The 22,608-nt window shown below is 32.6% G+C and overlaps 1 protein-coding gene and 1 long non-coding RNA gene across 3 annotated transcripts; one reads left to right on the forward strand and one right to left on the reverse strand.

Moving 5' to 3' along the window:
* Nucleotides 1-2,998: 2,998 nt before the first annotated feature.
* LOC148609229 (calpain-1 catalytic subunit-like) lies at nucleotides 2,999-22,608 on the forward strand. Of its 2 annotated transcripts, none has more exons than XM_088540661.1 (22): nucleotides 2,999-3,281; nucleotides 4,471-4,860; nucleotides 5,116-5,215; nucleotides 7,286-7,355; nucleotides 8,061-8,240; nucleotides 8,510-8,582; nucleotides 8,961-9,129; nucleotides 9,967-10,050; nucleotides 10,251-10,336; nucleotides 11,349-11,426; nucleotides 13,188-13,357; nucleotides 13,782-13,915; nucleotides 14,528-14,736; nucleotides 15,715-15,751; nucleotides 17,278-17,346; nucleotides 17,734-17,827; nucleotides 18,185-18,249; nucleotides 18,878-18,946; nucleotides 20,961-21,036; nucleotides 21,545-21,658; nucleotides 22,131-22,180; nucleotides 22,446-22,608. In XM_088540661.1, exons 2-22 carry the CDS (start codon nucleotides 4,481-4,483, stop codon nucleotides 22,470-22,472), a joined length of 2,334 nt encoding a protein of 777 aa, XP_088396787.1. In that variant the 5' UTR covers nucleotides 2,999-3,281; nucleotides 4,471-4,480; the 3' UTR covers nucleotides 22,473-22,608. The 2 variants fall into 2 exon arrangements, with proteins under 2 accessions (XP_088396787.1, XP_088396786.1); XM_088540660.1 differs by lacking the exon at nucleotides 2,999-3,281 and adding an exon at nucleotides 3,430-3,937.
* On the reverse strand, nucleotides 8,127-13,300 carry LOC148609230 (uncharacterized). The gene is made up of 3 exons (XR_015914456.1): nucleotides 13,176-13,300; nucleotides 8,867-8,972; nucleotides 8,127-8,253 (listed from the first exon to the last, which is right to left on the reverse strand). It is a non-coding gene; the product is annotated as an uncharacterized LOC148609230 (long non-coding RNA).

A 22,608-nucleotide genomic window follows, 5' to 3' on the forward strand; every position in this document is an offset into this window, starting at 1 on the left:
TGTTTACTATGAATTCAGGAATATATAGTCCCCATTTCAAATTCAATACAAAATTATAAGTCCCCCATCTGGGTCTTTCAGTAAATAGCACTTAAGGTTTGCACTCTGCCCATACATCCGTCAGTCTGTGTGTCGATCTGGCAAATCAGTTTTCAATACTTTTTATTATCTTGCTTGCAGGTATACAATTGATAATGGTAGATTGCTTACCATGACAAATTACAGATCATGTTCGTATTTTGTTCTGGTCTGTTGATTTTTTGCTGAGTTATCCCCCTTGGACTAAGAAAATTCATGAAATAACTCAGTTTTCCGCACTTTTTTTGTCATGCATGCAGAAACTCAATTGATGTTTAGTTCATTGCCTTACCATGACAAGTTAAAGATGAAATTTCAATTTTGTTCTTGTTCATTAATTTTTTGCTGAGTTATGGCCCTTTGACGTAGAAATTTCATGTACTAACATAGTACTCTGTTTTTTTTTTGTCATGATTGTAGATATACAGTATATATTTTATACAATGCTTAACCATGACAAGTAACAAACCAAGTTTGAAAAGTGCTCAGGTCCGTTGTTTTTTTTTATGAGTTATGGCCCTTGGACTTGAAAATTTATACATTGTACCACACTTTCCGAGCTAACAAATTATGGATGAAGTTAGCATTCTGTTCTCTTCAAAATAAATTCTTCCAGTTTGGTACTGTGTATTGCCATTTAATACTCTCATAATGCTATTTTTTTTAATTTATAGGAATGAAAAAAAAATGTCCTCGCCCTCAGAGTTCAGGACCCATAGACAATATGGTTTTGGAACAGTGACTTGAATATAAGTGAATAGATCTCAATGAAATTGTACCACAACATGCAATTCTACGAAACAAATTCTAGGATTAATCTAGGGGTTATAACTTGATCTGATTAGAAATTAGAAACAAATAAGGGCTAGAAATAAGTATTTTCAGGAATTAGGGGCTTAAAAGAATTGAGAATTTGGCACTTTACTGATGTCCAGCCACCTGTATGGGTCTCTTTTAAATTATACCACAATGTGCCTTACCACAAATAGAAATACTGGACAAAAATGTGACCAGAAACAAGCAATTGTCTGGACAATTACTTGAGTAAAAGTGTATGGCTCTATTTGAAATTTAATATACATCAAAAGGAAGGTTGGGATTGATTTTGTAGGTCGTTGCTTGAAAGTTCAGGATTAACAGGCCAAATGGGGCGAAAACAAATATTTTCTTGTTTTGTTTTGTTTTGTTTAGTTTTTTTTTAGCTCACCTGACCAAAGGCCATGAGAGCTATTACCATCACTTAGCGTTCGTCGTCGTCGTCGTTAACAATTATACAAAACTCTTCTCCTCTGAAACTACTTGACTAATTATAACCAAACTTGATATGAATGTTCCTTGGGGTATCCTGCATAGAACTGATGTGGGGATTTTTGATTCGTCAAAAAAACATGGCCGCCGTTACTAAAAATAGAACATAGGGGTCAGACAGTAGTTTTTCGCATATATCTCCTAAACCGTTAGGTTTAGCTGAATTCTGATATACGGGTGAAAGTGTTCAGCATGATGAGATCTATCTCTGGTTAAATTTTGGTTTTAATCCGTTAAGCCATGTTGGAGTTATTGCCCTTTTTCAACGATTTTTGCTATATTTAATGTTATTTCTTTCCAAAATCTTCTCCTCTGACACTACTTGGTATGAATGTTCCTTGGGGTATACTGCATAGAATTTACGTGGGGATTTTTGATTCGTCGAAAAACATGGCCGCCATTACTAAAAATAGGACATAGGGGTCGGACAGTAGTTTTTCACATATATCTCCTAAACCGTTAGGTTTATCCAAATTCTTTCAATAGCTGAAATGATCAATATTATTAGGACTACAAAAGTCTTCAGACTCCTTGTAAGAGTTATTGCCCTTGAAAGGGGAAAAATGACTTTTTTAAATAGTTTTCAGTCAATATCTTGAAAACTATGATAGATTAAAAGAAACTTTCAACTGTTGAAAAGATCTTGTGATAGTCCTACCAAAGACTTCTTTAGTCAAAATTGTTGGACAGCTTCTTGTTTAATTTATTACCTTTGAAAGGCAAAATTCAAGCAGGTGAGCGAGTCAGGCTGGTTTTATTTTGTTTTGGCAAAAAGTTGAGTGAAATTGTTTGGAATTCTATGAAATCGCTTACAAAATCTCATACCATAAAGGGAAGTTTAATGGATTAAAGGGTTATTGCATTGACCTTTTAAATAATTAGAGGAAAAATGTGGTCTGCAATAAACATTAATTTTTTCTTTAACTTAATATAAGTTGTTTATTTTGGCTAATTGATAATTTCCAACTTCGACCACTTTCATTCTTATCAATAGCTTGTTCTGTGTCGCACATGTTTTCACAATCCGAATTCAGAGCTGTATTAAGTTTTCGTGTTGTGTTCATATTTGTTCCAAATGTTCAGGGCTCGACCTCTGCAGTCATATCAAGCTGCCCAGTGTTTTATTTGTGCTCTTATGACGTTACCGGTCTATGTAATATGAACACAGTAAGGTTTTGTCACTTCTCCGAATTTTCAATAAAATAATAACGGAATTTGAAAATTTAGATGTGAACAATCCTGTTTGACGACATCAAATCTACTATATCTCTTTTTCTATTAACGCTTTGAAAATAAAAGTTGATAACCTTAAGCTTTGCAGATGCACAAGAATTCTGATGTCGACAATCATGGAACTGATACCGAAATTTCGAAGTTAAGTCTTCACAAAGAATGTATTAATTAAGGTATAATTGAATGGTTTATTATTACATATACAAATGTTGATGTCATCTTGGACTTTGTGTCCATACATTAATATTTTGTTGCCAGGGTAACTTGAGTATTACTGGTAGTTAACTGTTCTGTATGACATGTTTGTTGCCAGGGTAACTTGAGTATTACTGGTAGTTAACTGTTCTGTATGACATGCTCCAACAATGTCCCGTCCTAAGAGGGGAATGTTGGCATTGATTGTGGGATTATAGTCCAAGTCAAAACTAGGATTTTGGGATTATAGTCCAAGTCAAAACTGGGACTGTGGGATTATAGTCCAAGTCAAAACTGGGATTACAACAAGCATTTGCATAAACTGAGTGTAAACGGTCTATTTTTGACTGAATTTCAATTGTTTTTTAAGGTTTCAGTGTAGAATAAATTAGAGTTGTTATCTGCGCATAATTTGATCTTGTAATAAATGGGGCCATAAAGGAGTCAAATTAATTCAAATAAAAGAGGTAGGTAGAAGACTGCATGACATAATCTGGCATGTATACATACACATTGAAATAAGTTTCTAGAATTTATTAAGGTGTAATAAATCATAATTTATTATTTTATTCAATTTCTAGGTTAAGAGTATCTTCTGAACAAAAATAGATGAATGACAATAGGACACTAGAATAACATTCACTATTTGTTAGGAACATATTTTGTGTCAAATACTTAATTATATCCTATCCTCTAAATCAATATCAGAATGTTTTTCTTTCTCGTCATTAATGTCAGAATGTGCCCCCTTCACACTGTAACTACTCCAAACACACCCATCAAGTGAAGATACTATATAGATTTATAACAGATAGCAGTTAATACAATGGGAGGTGTCAAAGGTTCCCATGAAATCATCATAACTGAATTACATATAAAGAACGGGGTGTATTTACTATTTGTCAATCACCTTTAAAATCAATGACTACTTTTAAAAATCAAACAAAAGAAATTCAAACCATATTACAATGAATGGAAACAAAGAGCAAGTGTCTCCATATGTCTTTTCAAAGTACACTTTATCCGTGGATTTTAAGGATAAAAGCTCCACTAATCCGGTTCTTAAATGTGTTATGGTGGTTTAAGTAAAAACCTTGCGATCCACTATTCTAATGATTTAGTAGTAAGTCGATTTTCATTATTATTACTGAATTATGTCAAACATATGTACTTTTGAAGCTAACTGGGTCTTCATTTATTAGACAGTAAAAAATTACAAATACAAAAATGTTGTGTTATATTCTTATACGGAACATACAGACATAAACACTTGTCATGACTCCGTTTCCACTTATAATCTGCACATTAAAACATACTTTAGATATATATCTAAACATGAAGTATTTAATCCTACAAAATTATCATCCAACTTTGAATTAATTTGCAATATTATGTTCAACGTCACAGCTTAAACACAGGATAAGCCGCATATTGGTTTAAAGCACGACCCTTATTGATCTAAAACCGTTTTCTAAATGTCCAAAGTATTGTTATATTATGCCATGACTTACAAAGGCATAACGATTATATAGATATGTAACAGGTTATGATATTAAATAAAAATAGCCACCTGTATATGCCATACAACTACTGAATGGAAAGGAATATTACACGTGCGTTATAATTCTATTAAAAAAAAATATTCACTCACAACAGGGACATAGCAATGAATTTAAATGGGTGCGAAATGAGCTGGTTTGAGCCTCTAAAGGACGAAAGTTCGACACAGACTCCAAGATACGTACAGGTTAGCTCACCCAGGATTGTGGATCATACTTCAAATCAACCATCAAAATGTAGTTGGTCGCAGACGTCAAGTTCAGCTACATCATCATCACGTGGAAGCCGTCCAAACTCTGCATCGACGCCACGATACAAAAAATCTGTTTCCATAACAACACCACAAGATAGTTCTACATCAAGGGTATATACGTCATCAAAAACATTGATACGCCATAACTCATCAGTTAGAAGTCAGAAGCTGATTGGATCCAATCATTGTCAGAAATCCAAATTTTACTCACTAAGACAGGAATTAATTAACAGGTATGTCGTATAAATGTTATAAATTCCGATGTATGTAAATTCAAGAACTGTGAGTTTTAAACATGTTTGGATAAGTATTTGATTGCGATTAACCAACAGAAAGTATACTGGTTAAAAGTTAATTGATATTGTCAATCTGATCATCCAACATGTTAACCCCAATAATTTTACTAGGCAGCAATATATGGTAAGTCATTTAAACATTTATTTGTATGACTACACATGCATAAATATCCCTATATATTTTTTATTCAGTGGAAATCTGTATAAGGATACCGTGTTCCCTTCTGAATCCACATCTTTATACAAACATTCCAAGTTGAACATAAAGAATATACAATGGAAAAGACCCCATGTAAGTGTTACTGTTATTTATAGAGAGTGCATGTTGTCTTTTGAATTTGACTACCTCATTTTCACTAACAATTTAAAGTGCCAATTCGGTTTTGTGTAATTTGTTCTCCGAACCATAATGTTGATTCATATTTTCAAGTCATTACAGTCAAAACAATATCAAAATCTCATGACCAAAATATTCCTAGGAAACAAAGACAACATTCAAATAAACAAGACATTTGTAGTCCGTCGTTATTGAAATTTCAAATTTCGAATAGTTTTGAATTGTCTGAGTCAAATTACTCTCTCAGCATTAATCAAATGTTACAAATGAAATGATCTTTCTATACCTCTAGAGTGCACCTTATATATAGGTGGAATTTCCAACAACAACATTGGCGCGGAAGAAAATGCATGCAACCTAAACTTCATAACAATACATCCTGCCAAATATGAACATAATTTACTAGATGGTTTCAGATAAAGGCGGTATCCAGACAAACGAACGGACTAATGGATTTTATTATCATGCCCCTCCGTCGATTTTGAGCCTGGTGTTTACCTCGTTTTTGTTGTAGGAATTCATGTTTCCATGGTGATTTTTGATTTTGTAATGTTTTGTTTTTGTTTAGTGTTTATATGTTAACGTACATATGAATATAAGGTTACAATGCGCAAGTAGATCGTCTCTATTTCCTGTGACCAATCCTTCAGTGAGATTGACTTTATAGCTGATCTGATCCAAAAGAAGGAACATCGGTTATCTCGATCCGTTAATCTCAGTTTCCTCTATATAGATGACGTAATATCTTTAAACAATCCTAGTTTCGGGGATTTGATACATCTCATCCACCCAAAAGAACTTGAGATACTACAGACACTGTGAAGTCAGTCTCGTATCTTGACTTACAATAAGAGATAGGTGGTAAACTATTGACCAAACTATACGACTAACGCGATGACTTTTCATTCTGTATTGTCAAGTTTCCTTTTATCAACACCTGCGTATCATAACTCATATGTTATGCCAGACTTTTTGTATCGCGCTAGACTTCTTACGATTAGGCTTCTTGAACAGGTTTATGTTGCTACAAGATTGAAGTCATTACTACAGAAATTTTTTGATCGTCATTATGAACTCGTGGATCTTTACGGTGTGTCGATCTGCACCATGAAAACTGATTTGTTCAAACTATCATAGTTTTCCATTCCTCATTCGTCTACCCTGGACTTGACTTTTTATGAGCAACTCTGTGGATTTTTCTAGAAAAAGCAGAGGACGCTTAACCTACCGGTGCACCTGGTCCATGCTCCCAGTTTTAAGTGGAGTCCGAGTTACTCATTTACTTTTGTTAGTTTGTGTGTATTATTTTGGTTTTCGCTATAATCTTGTTTCCGTTGATTACTGTTTCACATTCAGGTCATGTTCTTATATTTTGATATATCTGAAGTATCCCATTATTGATGCTTCGGTATTTTTTGCCAATATCAGTAAAGAAATGTAAATAAATTATATAAAGGTCATTTCCTGCAATACACAAACTGCGTCTATTCATAAACACGAAGAAACTAGTTCTATCAGAGTCAAAATAATTCAAGAAGACTATTTTATCATTGTTTACCACGGGCTGGCAAACATGTCGCATTAAATAAAATAAGCTAACGAAAATGGCCAACTCGTGGTAAAATAATGGTAAAATGGAGTTTGAGTGAATTATTTCTTAATTGACGTCATAAGAATTCCTAGGGATATTTCATGTAATGTCTGATAGAGAAGCTATGACGACGGAAATCAATTTACAAAATCGATGAGTACTTAGAAGAGTATTCGCGATTTTTTTGTATAAAATAGGCTTTGTAAAATATAAGACTTAAGGCTTGAAAACGCAGAAACAGGTGGATTTTTATTTTCATATGATTTTTATTTTTTTAATTTATCACTATCGAATAGAACAGTGACGACACCAAACATGACATCAAATCTGGAGCATTTTTTTTCTATTTCTAAATTTCTAAATTCGTCCTATTAAATTCATTACTTTGTGAAATTCTCCATTCCAAATTTCTTCCTTTTTTACATACTGTATAGGAAATTGTAAAACACCCCAAATTTACTGGTACAGATGTGTACAGTCCAGATATCGAACCAGGAAAACTTGGTAAGTAAAATAGAAATTAAATAAAATAAAGAATGCACCCATATAATTAATCTGATCGGTCGTGACTCCTCAGGCGTGACAAATCTGTTAGGATATTCCGCCGAATAAGGCACAACGAACCTAATCTAGGTATTACTGTTCAGTAGAAATTAATAAACTTTCTCTAATTCGCACCCATTCATATCTGTCTTTAATCCGTTACAATATTTCTAAAGCTCTTTTAAATATGGAAGAATTATCAAATTAGGTACATCTTGTGCTCATGGAAATTTACTTTGTAACATATATTGTTATCTAATCACGAATATACGACTATATATCTGCACAATGCTCGATGGTCACATGATCAAAACAAGATATTGTGATTAAAAACATTCATGCCAAAGGTACCTATTGAATAACACATACTGGCACATTAACTTGATGTAGTTTTGCATTTATTTCGAATTTTGTAAGCAAAAACCACGGTTTACTAAAATTACACGATGCGAATACATGCATAAAATGATTTAAAACACACCAAACGTCGTACGCAAACATCGCCGTAACATTTATTCCGATTGCCAACAACAGATGCACTTCATTAAAATTTCATCTAACTGAATAATATAATAAAATATCTGTATTAATTATGTTTTAAGTGGCTAAAGACTCTGATGCATGATCATGTCCGTTTATGAAATGTAAACCACCGTTGTGTTGTAGGCGACACCCATTTGTTATCGGCCCTGACCTGTTTATCTGCTACCCCACATCTTCTCCAGCAGTGTATTCCGACCGACCAAGATTTTGACAACCAATATGCTGGGGTTTTCCACTTTAGATTCTGGAGATTTGGAGAATGGGTTGAAGTTGTTATAGATGATCTCCTACCTACAGTGGATGGTAAATCCCAACCCTAATTTAAAACGTATACGTTAGAAAAAAAGGAATCAATTCTATAACGTTAAATGGTTAATGCAACACATCAATACATTAATAACTATAGAATTTTGTAAAAAAAAAAAACGGTACATGGAAATGCTTACTGTACTCTGTTCATTTAATATATTGATTCATTTCACAATTACTTATGCATTATTAGCAATATTCATCAAAGTCAGCCAAATGCTTTGTGCTACTAATCACATGAAATTCCGTGTTTTTTTTCATAGGCCATCTTTTATACATGAGGAGTACTGACCCAGAGGAATTCTGGCCATCACTATTCGAAAAAGCCTACGCTAAGTAAGTGAAGTCCAGACTTTTCATATAAACAATGTGGGGAATGTGTTTGAACAAAATAGTGTCCTTGATTCCCCCATAATCAAATGCATTGATTTCCATGTATGTTTCTAATGGAAAAGCGTTCCCTTTGACAAATAATCGGCAAGCTTACCATCGCTTAACTATGTGCGGTATTAAAACAATGAAGTTACTTATTGAAAAACTAAAGAAGAAAAACATGTAATGTACAATATTTTGCTTTTGGTGAACTCTCTTTTGTTCGAGACGATAGACTAAATAGTTACCTTGCAAAACCTAAAATCCTTTTGTTTAAACCAGTACGACACCACGAATGTGTCTCATGTGCATTGGTGATTTTTTTAATTCTGTATTTTATAGACTTTATGGTTCCTATGAAAATATCCATGGAGGAAATATTAGTTGGGCATTACAAGACACCACAGGTGGTATAGCTAGCACTCATGATATGACGGAAAGTTCTAGACACATACTGACAGTTATTGATCTGGCAATGACCAGAGCTTCACTACTGGGAGCATACATATCTGTAAGTTATTTCAATAAAATTGCATCATTTAATAAAAAAACTTGAACACTTGAACAGAAAAATGAAAAGAGAAATGGAAAAAAATGACAGTAACGTCAATCTTTGATACAAAAACTAAAATGTTAGTCACTCATCTAACGGTTATCCCAATGGGTAACTTAAATTTAGTAACTTTTGTGATTTACTGAGGTAGCTATGTGTCTATTGATTTTGGCATTCTAGGTATGAAAAATGTTTTCTTTTTAAGAAAACACATTTCAATTTAGTTTCCATAAAATATGAAACTCATATGCTACTTATGCATATTAACAATTGGAAGATTAATCCAGGGAACCAATATTATAGCGGAAATTAAAAAGAATGTAACCCAGGGACGAAGAACATACATGGGAACATAGACACAAACAACAAAAATCATAAAATAACCAAAAAATAGTATGTACAAAGTATCTAAAGTAAACGAGCAACTTGAACTCCACTAAAATCTTGGAGCAGGGACTAGGTGCACCGGTAGGGCAAGCGTCCTCTGCTTTTCTAGAAACAACCGTCGAGTTGCTCATAGAAAGTCCAGAGTAGCCGAAAGAGGAAAGAAAAACTAAGACACGTTGAACAAATCAGTTTCATGGTGCAGATGGATACACCGTAAAGAACCTTGAGTTCATGATAAGGGAAAAATATTTTACAAAATTGTCGTGAGTTTATTCTTCAGTTTTCATATGTTTAACATGTTTGTGTGTAACATATAAAACATACGACTAACTGATGTTTTTTTTCTAGATGTCCCAAACATGAATACAAATATGTTAAAATTATTACGGTGTTTGATTTCACTTACAGCCAACGCTTACAAATAACAAAGCAGGAGTGCTTAGTAATGGGTTGATGTCTGGACATACGTACAGAATGACAGGTTATGCTGAGGTACGTCATAGTATATCTAATGAAAGCAAAACTAAAATATCTTGAGATAAATATAGATGTACAAGTAAAATGCAAGCTAGTTCAAACAGTATTTGTTTTATTTTACTAGACGTCCCGCTTTTTGTACATTTGCCTAAGAAAAGCCTACGTTATGTTTAAGTTATTTCGTTACTGTTAAATCTGTTAATGATATCTTTTAGATTCCAGTAACAGGTGGCAAGCTTGTACTGTTAAGGCTACACAATCGTTGGCATAACATTAACTGGAAAGGGGCGTGGAATCAAAGGTTTGTAATTGCAAGGCACAAGGAACCAAAGGTTTGCAAATTGAAAAGGACATGGAACCAAAAGTTTTCCAAAAGAAGGACGTTGTATCTAAGGTTTTCATTCCTTTTTTGTCAACCTCGGACTTGACTATTTTATGAGCAACTCGGCGGGTGTTTATAGAAAAGCAGAGGACGCTTACCCTATCGGTGCATCTGGTTCATGCTCCCAGTTTTAACTGGAGTCTGAGTTGCTAAGTTACTTGTGTTACTTTGTATGTATTATTTTGGTTATTTTATATTCTTTGTTGTGTGTATCTGTTTTCCATGCCGGTCTTTGTCCCTGGATTACATTTTTTTATTTGCACTAAAATTTTGTTTCCTTTGGTTACTCTTTGCAAAAAGAAAGGGTCGTGGAACCAAAAGTTTGTCAGTGGAAGGGGGCGTGGAACCAAACGTTTTTCAGAGTAAAAGGTCGTTGCACCATATGTTTGCAAAAAGAAAGAGGTGTGGAACCAAAAGTATGTCAAAGGAAAGGGCGTAGAACCAATGGTTTGAAAAAGGGAAAAGGCGTGGAATTAAAGGTTTGTCAGAGGAAAGGGCGTGGAACCAAAAGTTTGCAATAGGAAAGGGTCATGAAATCAAAGGTTTGTTAATTTTTTCCCACAAATATCATACCAATAATGTAATAAAGGCGAAAGAGATTGATAGTTCACAGTTCTCAAATGAAAACCAGTATAATAGTTAGTCTTTCCATTAATGATAAAAATATGTTGTTTTTTTTACCAGTTATGTATGATTTCTTTCATAGAATGCAATGTTTAAAATCTAAAACAAAAAACGAATGTACAAATCACGATATGGTCTCGTGGTATGTGAGTTATTAGTTTAGTATATCCTCTGATAACATCAACACAATATATAACCCACTGAAGGCTGTTCATATTTTATATGTTCCCTTCATTATATTAATTCAAATCTTTAGGGTTTTACATATACAATTGTTTCTGAACTTTTCGTTGTTTTGGGTTTGTAGATCTGCTCATTGGAAGGCATTAAATGAACGAACTCGTGAGAAAATGAAATTTGACCAATTGCTGGATGGTGAATTCTGGTAAGAACTTAAGTTTTGTTTTTAACTGCATTTATTTCTAGTTTATATGAGTATTTATAAGCTTATGGACTGGGGTCAATGAGATAGATCATGCGATTGTCCATACTAGATACATGTATATTGATCTATAAATTGTTTTTATTTGAAACAAATGACACATTGAAAGTTATTACAAAAAGCGACAGCAAAGAAAACCCAATATATGAAGCCAAATATAATCTACGTTTGATAATGTTTACATTATTCGGTATAAATTACTTTGAATACATAACTTGCTCGGTAAAGCACTTTTATTAAAACTTTACTTGATAAATATTTTAATCCCTGTTCAGTCTGTTTTAATGCCTATTTTACAATGTATAAATAATGAACATATGTTGATAAGGTGTGAAGGAATGATAATATGCAATTAAGTGACGGTCGGCACACCATACACATATAGTACTTGTCATTGAATGTTAAGGTTATTTGGAAAGAGTGTAAACTGGCTACAACTAGATTATTTCATATAACATGTTAAAAAATTTGAAATATGCCCCACAGTTCAACTTAAAATGGATTCCAGTCTTTGCTAAAAATACTGTGAGCAAGCTCACATATTAAGAGAACACCCACCGCTTCAAATGTAGTCAACCCGTCTGTTCACATTTCCCCTTTGCAGTCCCCCCACAATAACTATATTCCTTATTGCATATTTACATATGATGCTTAATCTTCCTATAAAGTTTCATTAAAATCCCTTGAACGATTAAGGAGGTGTTGCGCTTCCGATAATTTAGAAAGTAAAACCCATAAGTTTGACCATCTCCCTTTGAAAACTCCGACAATATTTACAACAATACATATCCCTTCATGTTCATCTATATATATATATCACAAAACCTTCCTACAAAGTTTTATCAAAATCTCTTGAGAGGTTAAGGAGAAGTTGCGCTTAGAAGAATTGTGGACATAAGGACAGACGGACATATTGACAGACAGACGGGGTGATTTCTATGTTGAAATGCAGTAAAGCGTCTATACATTGACAAATGTTATTTTATATTTGTAATGGTAAATAAGTGTAATTTAAATTAAGAAAGGTATCCAGAATATTTCATTCTGAATGGCTGATTTTTAAAATGCCTAATTTTAGAAACTAAAATTGCGAGAAAATGAATCGAAAATTGGGTTATTATTTTTACCTATTTCCCAGTAAGTGCCTGATAATTTATAAAACAGTGTTTGGCTGTTAGTTTTTTTTTAATGGCGCTCCTGATTGAATGAAACTCAGTGATACTTTTTTTCAGTTTGTTACCATGGCTTCTGGTGTTTATGACACCATTCACTCATGCATTTATAAATTACTTGGACCTCCACACATCCGTGATTGGAAAAATGTACCTTTTATGAAAAAAAAACAAACAAACACTAAAACTTCCTGTTTTAACTGCCTCAAAACAGCTTTATTTCAACAAATTGATACCAGATTTTCAGAATTGACCTAACTGTATTACCTTATAACATGATTGGTGTTGAATCACAAACTGTGTAAAATCGACGTTAATGACGTCACATTACCAAATCCAGGTTGTACAAAATAACATAGTTTGGGGAAAATTATTTGATATCAGGTTATTATGCCTGTCCATTATTAATTTTGTCTTGATCAAAACAGTTGATGAATTATTATGAGTTGACGCGATAAAATTATCCAGGCCAAACGAAACAAGACAGTCTATATTCACAATGTTAATTTTTATTACTTACATATTTTGAAAGGATATCATTCAACGACTTCAGAACAGTGTTTACTGAAATGGAGGTATGTCATCTTGGTCCTGAAAGTTGGAAGATGGAACCAAATCTACAACATCGTGGTGTATGGGCTGCATCTGTAGCTCATAGAAAATGGATTGATGGCTTTAATGCAGGGGGTTGTGTCAATCCATGTTAGTATAATTCACAGAGCTTTCTCCTAGATACGTGCATGCTACGAGATTTTCCACAAAAATTGTAACGAAGATATGCTGGTTCATGCAGATCAAACTAATATGATGTGCCAAATATCAGCTTAAAACTATTACACCACATAAAAAGTATTTTCTCTTGCATGGTAAACAACAAATTCTTTACTTGAGCAATTATAGATGGTACGGAAAAATTCAAAGAGGACATAAACACACAAACAAAAAATAAATAAACAAATAAAATCAAAAAATCAAAACGACCAAAGTGTCAAGTTCCTCAAACTGTTAGGACAATTAAATAATTATGTGTAGTTTAACTCAATATCTTTTCCAAGACAAGAACCATTTAAGCAAGTCATAAACCGTTGAATTTCAGACAATTATGTTATTTTTGGAATATTTTCAGGTACTATGTACAATAATACACAATTTTATTTCGAGATAAAAAGACCAATAACTGTTATTCTATCACTTATGCAAAAGTACAGACAGACAGACGACCACCGAAAATTTATTTCCTGTTCTTGCCTTATTTATAAGGTACGTCTACTTTTAAGTTAACAGTTTATCAAAACTAGGAGCTAGTCACCCTGCAATAGAAGTGGTTTCAAATGAGACAAAGTAAAATCAAGGGTAAAATTAGAAGAAACGGATGATCAAACCTGTCCAAAAGTATGTTGGTTTAGAAGATTCTCAAACGTTACTCTGTGATTAAAGTGATTAAAATTGTTAATGTTTTGTTTCGGTAGACTCCGAATTACCACATTTTTGATGGATATGTCTATATGTATTTAGAAAAGGAACGGATATAAGTGATAAAATAAATGAATCGACATCCATGCTATCTGAAATATAATCCCTTCCTTTGATTTAATGATTAAAACTAAGTAAAGTACAATCCAATTGAAAGAAACAACCAAGATATAAAGGAGAGAAAACCATAGAGAATCTAAACTACCCTATACAAAATGTAACAGATACAGCCAGAAGATGAATGTCTTCTGCTATAAACGTGAGAAGCACATAATGTAATACACCATCCGAGCTTAAATTCTACAATTGGCGATTGCTCGCAATTTAATTCACATTTTCTTTTAAAACAGATCTTTATATCAGTTTTATTTTGTTAACCATAACTATCATTGGATTTAGATACAGAAGAACATTAATACACGACTTTGCCCAGAATTCTTCATTGAAAATCAAATATATGCTGCTGCAAGATTTAAACGAATTAGAGAGAATGTACACACACTCCTCCTACCCAACGGAGCATATCTTATCATTCCCATGACTGAGATAGAAGGGCAGGAGGCGAGATTTATGCTTCGATTTTACAGTTCTGGCAATTGTGACATCAGGTTTGTAAGATGTAGAATATGATCGCTTTTCTAGAAATGCAAAATACACCTTAATCTTCTATAATGATTTTGTTAGCACATTACCCCCTTAAGAATAGTCTTTGGGCATAAAGCGCAATTCCATTTTTTCTGCTTTATTTATTTTAATGAAAGTCAAAAGATTAATACTCATTAAGGAAGATAATACGTGTCCGATGCTTAAATCTCCTTAACATCTCAATGAGATACGTTACTAGTTAAAGTATGTATGATTTGTTGATATGTATGAATAAGGAAACTAATGTAAAGCCACTGTGTGAGGAACAACGTGTGCAATTGATATGATTTTAGTTCATTTGAAGCAAGGGATACTATCTTTGTGAACTTTCATCTAGTATTTCTAGACATTTTTACTTATATGATGTAAATTTAATTCAAATGTTCACTCTCAAAGACGTTCAGAACCAGGATTTTCTCTATCAATAATCTTTGTGGTCACGCAGTGAATATTAAGTTCGAATTATATCTACAAAACTAGATTTTTTAAAGCGCTCTTTTATCCGTATTTTAGGTGTTATGTTCCATGTTAAAGTCGACCCTTTTGATTCTCTCAATCTAATAATCATCAATCAAAGCCAAGTTTACATATACAGTATGTCTATTAGAACAATAATACAATTTGTGTATGTAAAAGTCATAGTTGTTGCATCAGTCATGTCGCACAGTTTAGTTCACTCACTTATTTGTCTATTTCTCTACTGCGTGTATAGATAGATTCATTTTATACTTACACTTTGTCTATGGGTACGAATCTTGTGTATCTATTAACATTCCTAAATTATTTACTCAGATTAATAACAACAGACATCACGAAGCAAGCTAAAATGGCTACACTTGACCCATGTATCCGTGTGTAAAATATACAGGGTTTGAAGTAACGATAAATAAATAACATGATAATGTGTCAGTTAACCTATACAATCTTCGTTATGTTTTAAGAGAACTTGATGACAAAGACAAAGTTTTATTTACACCGGTAAGTCTATCTAATGGTTTACTCGACATCAACTTCTGGAATAAAGCAAGTATTTAACACTTAAACATTATTTTGAAAATATCTTGATTAGTTCAATGAGAAGTTTTCTGGACTCAATGTTTTTCTTTGATCGCATTCAAGATTTAATGAGAAATGTATTTTATTACCCTATATTTATTAAGAATTAAAAAAAAACCTGCATAATGGTCGTCCTCCAAAAATTTAAATTCGGATATATCGATATATTTTTGTTTATGCATTTGTAAGTTTTCTTTGCAATTATTTCCAATAGCAATCCTTCCGTTAAATGTTATATGTTAATAGTGAAGTACTGACAGTATGTTGGTAGAGTTTCCTTAACCGTGATACTCAGTAATACCGATATTTCTTAGTGCAGTTGTATCTGTCTACTGTGGTATCTGTCTACTGTTGTATCTTATGCAGTTGTATCTGTTTACTGTTGTATCTGTCTACAGTTGTATCTGTCTACTGTTGTATCTTAGTGCAGTTGTATCTGTCTACTGTTGTATCTGTCTACTGTTGCACTTCATCTATTAAGTATAGTAAACTGTCTTACGCAATATCACTAGAGAATGTCCTATCGTAAATGTTCAATATCGGCAAAATAACGCGGAAGTGTCAGCTGTGGGATAATTCAAATACGTCAGAATTCAAAAACCTGATCTGAATGTGACTACAGTTAACAAAGTCGATCTATATACAAAGGAAGCGAACTAAATAATATATATTACGCATAAAAACTGAAGATAGGAAAAACTAGACGTCACTCCAAAAAAAGAAAAAAAAACAAAAACAAAAAAACCAAAAAAAAGAACTAAAGCACTAGCAATACTAAACAAATACTATATGCTTAAGAACACGATTACGATTGATTTACATTTATATACCCCCGATATATAAATTGACCTTGTAGCCTACAGCATAGAAATAATACCATGACGCCCATAATGAAATTCTTATTATGATATTCACAATAACTATCCTGCAAATTTCGAATTTGCGAAAGTTAGAAGAACATTCTAATCACAGAACCACATTGCTTCTTGAGTCATTAAAAAAGTAAATGGATTTGGATCAGTGAACATATTGAGTTTAATATTCACAAGGAAAAATAAGTCTTTTATGTATTTACATTGAAGTCTTCCCTATCATGTTGTTCATATATTATTTTTGTTTTGTTTTATCTATAAGCACAAAATTCAAGATTTACAATCAGTGCTTAAAAGCTAGATCAGAATTATAATACTTTACAAATTAAGTGATGAACACTCAAACTGGCAAATGTTCACGTTCCTTAGTACTGCTTTTTTTCGGTTTTGTTTCGGACACGTTGTTTATTCTGTTTTTTTTTAATGCATCATGTATTTCATAAAGTTTGCTGTTAGGCTAAACAAATAAGACAAAACAAAGTTAAATTGATAACATTTTAAAAAAATATGTTTGATGTAGACTCGATTTAACGCATCAACCTTTATTCTGTCATTTTATACTTCTATTTTTTGCAGCATTCTCAATCAACAGATGATAAAGTTAATTTACTTAGTCGTCAATTCAGAAACATGGCAATGCACAAGGTATTGTATCAACTGTAGATTTAAGTTTTCATAACACTAAAGTGTCAACGATTGAGATATGCAGTTAGTGAACTCAAGTGTAATTTTTAACCGTTCGTATTTCATTAGTTTGAAGTTTTTTTGGCTTACATTTGTGAACGAGAAAGTAAAACATATTATACCACATGACAGAATTTATTTCCCCGATCTAAAGTACCTAGCAGCGAACCATTGTCAATATGTCATTGTTTGAGAGGTTCATGGATGTTGAAAACATATCTTTAAAAGACTCAGTAATTATAAATTCGGGTACATAATTGCCTTCACTGTAGATTATGCTGAACACGTTAAATTATTTATTTTTGCTTCATTGCTACTTATTTATAGGACAAATGTAATTATTTTCAGTATCAAGAAATAGATGCCATAAATTTACAGAGATTATTGTCGACAAATATAAAAGATAAAATTCCACTGCTTTGTTGCTTTGCTGAATCTGAAAGTATGTTTTTATTAATTTTATTCATATCGAGTGAAAACGATCATAATATAAATAGTACATGTAACATCAACCATAAACTATGTACACCACCAAAAAGAAAAAAAAACAGAGAGTCATATTTGGAACAAAGTTTAGTGAATAGTTAACACATATCACCCTTCTTTAAAAAGAATACTACATATATTGCATGTTATTTTTAATTTGCAATTGAGTTCTGCTAAGCCTGCAAAATCAGTGAAAACACTGACCTTACAAAATATGAAATATATGTATACATTTACTGTATGTTAAATGCTTGTATTCTAATGGTGAAATGCTTGTTATATACTTACTGAGGATAATTATCATTTGTTTCAGTTGTAAACTTTAAACCCTTGAATTTGTCATCAGAGACGTGTAAAGCTGCAATCACAATTTTTGATGTATCCTTATCTTACACATTTTTATACTGCATTTTCCGTTACGCATGTGCATACTTTGGGGTATCCTACCGATTTACTATCTACAGACAGGTCTGGTTTGAATTAAGTAAAAGAGGAGTTAATCAAAGTGAAGAGAATTTCTCCCCGTTTTGTTAATGTATTGACGATCAAGGCATAAGTAACCATTTTGTTAAGGATATATTAAAGATGCTAAACCATATTAAGTAGATATAATATTTATTGAACTGTTTGAAGGGTACGTATTGACAAGGGAGATATCCACCAAAACATTCTGATTGTATTGTGTAAACACCCTGCCAATAAAGAAGTATCAGATAATTTACTTTCGAAATGAAGCATTCCTTTGTATTATATGAAAAATAAGGGGAAACATATATTATTTCTACAATTTGGAGTTTAAGTCGGTGACAGTCGTCAAGTTTTGTAAATGTAAAATATTCAATACAAGGTAAACCAAACAAAGCTTAGTAGAACAGAAAAAACTCGTATCATTTGTTATTAAGATTTAAAACGTTTTTTTGTTGTCACGTAAATAAGAAATACGGCCACAAATGAATGAAATATTAGAAAATGCATGTTGTTTTCACCAAAACCTTATCAAGAATAGAGCAATGTAGATGGACGACTTCACTTCAGTGAATTTAACAGTTTACTTAGCAGACTTTTACTTTGGCAGGTAAGCTTAATTGTGATGGATAGTCTCTTAATTTTACTTCTCCAGTAGTTTCTTTCTTTTAAATCTTAATTTCCCATATATCAACATAATTAAAGTACCTTTCAGAATGTTAAGTGTTTTTATAAATTTTCCCAATATGGTGATCAAAGTGCTTCCTCAAACAAACGGAATCTAGCACAAACTAACTGTATATCTGTATCGTAATGATATACTTAGAGGTGGAGTTCTTGAACAAAAACAGAATTTCGTCAAGACCTTTTTAATATCATCCAGAAATTAAATGTTTTCAACCATACACATTTTGGACATTTTGATTATCTACTACAATTTTCTTGAGAAAATATACATTTTACATGAATCCCCTCTTTGGAATGACGATTATATCTAAAGTTAAGTAAAGTCTAACCTTTGAATGTTAATTTTTGTTTTGTTAAATCTATAAAATCAATATGTACTGACTGATAGAAGAGGTATTAATAAGATATAGAAACAATTAAACAGATTTCCAATTTTAATCAAGTTCATTGACAGTGAATAAATATGACACACAATAGTTACAAAAAACCACCTTCAATTCTAAGCCTGTTATAAAAATGCACATTCAATAGCAGGGCTGTTATTTGATTTATGTGAGGTACCCTGTCATGTTACATTTTGCAGAAGATTTTACTGATTATGTGAAAAGCAGATTCTCTTCAGCTTGTATTTCTCCAATCTCTATGATTGATAAAATTTAGTCGTTTATGTAAGCGTGCTAGGTAAGACTCGTATCAAAAATTCAAAAAACATTATACATCGTTGTTTTTCCAAAAAAGACTGTACACCTAGATACAGATATATAGTTCTTTGTAGAGATTCTTCATACTTTGTAAAAATAATTCCAAATCATCTTCCAAATATACAGAAGAAGGTAGTTTCAAGATGCTGGAATTTTTTATCGACAACATATTTGTCCAGTGAGATGGACGCGTTTTTCAACAAACGGTTTGCATTCCAAAGGGAACAAATTGTGCCCCCCTACTTGCCGACCTATTCCTTCACTCTTATAAGGCTGATTTTATAGCTGATCTGATCCGAAAGAAAAAAAACCCAGCTAGATCTTTTGACCTCAGTTTCTGCTATATAGATGACATGTTATCGTTAAACATTCCTGGTTTCGGAAATTTGATACATCGCATATACCCCAAAGAACTTGAGATAATACAGACACTTTGAAGTCAGCCTCATATATTGATCTACACTTAGGGATCGATGGTAAAGGAAAACTATTGACCAAACTTTACGACAAACATGATGACTTTTCATTCAGAATTATCAACTTCCTTTCATCTGTGGCAACATCAGTTCAGCACCTGCGTATGGGGTTTTCATATTACAACTCATACGTTATATCAGAGCTTGCTGTAACTACGCAGACTTTTTGTATTGCGCTAGACTCCTTACATTAGGCTTCTGGATAGGCTTTTGGAACAAGGTCACGTTGCTGCAAGATTGAAGTTAGCACTACAGAAGTTTTATGGTCGTCATCATGAACTCGTGGATCGTTACGGTCTATCGATCTGCACCATGAAAACTGATTTATTCAACGTGGCATAGTTTTCCTTTCCTCTTTCGTCTACCCTGGACTTGACTTTTAATGAGCAACTCGGCGGGTGTTTCTTAAAAAGCAGAGTATGCTTACCCTACCGGTGCACCTGGTCCATGCTCCCAGTTTTTAGTGGAGTCCGAGTTGCTCATTTACTTTTGTTACGTTGTATGTATTATCTTAGTTACTTTATGTTCTTTATTGTGTTTGTCTGTTTTCCATGTCTGGTCTTTGTCCCTGGATTACATTCTTTTGATTTCCGCTAGAATCTTGGTTTATTTAATTACTCTTGAAAATTAAGCCATCTGGAGTTATACAATATTCAAAATATATTGTATTCTTCAAACTGGCACCCTAGACATTAGTCATTGTTATACTGTACAATCTTATATATTCCTATTTTAATACAAGTACTCATTATTTTAACAGAACACGTTTAGGACATTTGCCAAGAGGAATGACAACTTTAGTTCGTATTTGCTTAGGAATGCTTTAAACACAGTCGGTTTGTATTTATATTTTACTTATTTTTTTCTTATGATCTTGTGGTAAAATAACTTGTAAAATAAAGGAATTGGTGTTCATTTTTGGAACTGTCCGTGAAACAAATCCTTTTAAATTATAAACACACTATTATTAGTACCCCCGACATATTCTTGTTAGCTTGCTTTTGGTATTTTGATTTTAATTAAATGTGACTGACCAACTATGTTAATGCCTATACCAAATCATAACATTTCCAGTTGTTTCCAACCTTACAGGTGTAACCTGAATTTGGTATTTTTTAAACAGAGTTTCCATCTTTTGACAATTACCTCGGGGTTTACCTATCATGTTGGTGTTTGTTAGCCTTTTTTTTTTAATCAAATGTTTTTATGTGTAAAACGCACGATCGATCCAATATTGTTTCATTGTATTCATACTCGGGTGTCATTACAAAAAATACTGCCAACCAAATACACATAAATTCAAACACTTATTGAAATGAAAGTTATCAAAAACTCCTTTTCTAGGCTTCTTAGTAAGCAACAAGACATTAGAAACTCTAATAGTACGGTTCTCGACCAACGGAAGAATATCTTTGGACCAGTTCATCTGCATTCTGATAAAACTCTGCAGCGTTCATTGTGAGTTATAGATGGTTTGAATATTACGAGCAATAAACATATATTTGTGTCGGATTTGCTCTTTGTCTCATATATTGTTATTTTACATAACTATATTTATATAGTGGCATACGTAAATAACAAGTTTAAATCGCACAGACAAGTACTTTATTATATATGTGTTTATACCAGTACTGAACCATGCTTAATTTCACGTTCTCATACTTTGTACAAGTAAATACAAAAATTAATAAAAAATACATAGATATGGATATACTTGGAAACCAGCTTAACGGAAGAAAAAGTCGAACTAATGGTGATGATAAAATTGCATTTAAGACAAAAACATATTAAAGGAACGTGACATACAACATTGCCAGCAACAATCTTGAGTTGAGGAAGTATTCACTTTACAATTTAACGTATATAGTTTTGAATAATACAAATAATGAAAATACATGTTTTTTTAAATTATTTTCTCGACAACCTTTAGACACCTACCACCCATCTTTTGGCGGTGAATGGAAGTCGACATTATCAGAGGTGAGTCGAAATAATCTAACTGCACAACATTTTTTGAACTGATCATTCATTTGCATAACATCCCGAATTAACACACAAAAGGATTGAAATAAAAAATCTAACCCATTTTCAATCTTCAGATTTTAAAGTCACCAATGAACACAGCGAAAACAAAACAGAAATGAAAATAACAAAAAACCCACACAGCTATGTAAGACGACCCCCATAGTTAAACAAATGCCTTTTAATGCTTACAAAATCATCATTATCGTTGTTTTTTTTTCAGTTACTTCAAAAAGTGATTTACTCTTGAGGAAAAGTAAATTATCCAGATGTCTGAAAAAATCAGAGAAATTAGAGGCATGTTATAATTCCATGTTGGGGATTAGGAACACAAGAAAGAGACACTATATAATACTTCAGTATGAATAAAGCCTTAAAAAATCTGC

This window comes from Perna viridis, chromosome 8, assembly GCF_037379345.1.
Source record: "Perna viridis isolate PV_CMFRI_1.1 ecotype Kerala chromosome 8, ASM3737934v1, whole genome shotgun sequence".
NCBI classification, from domain to species: Eukaryota; Metazoa; Mollusca; class Bivalvia; order Mytilida; family Mytilidae; genus Perna; species Perna viridis.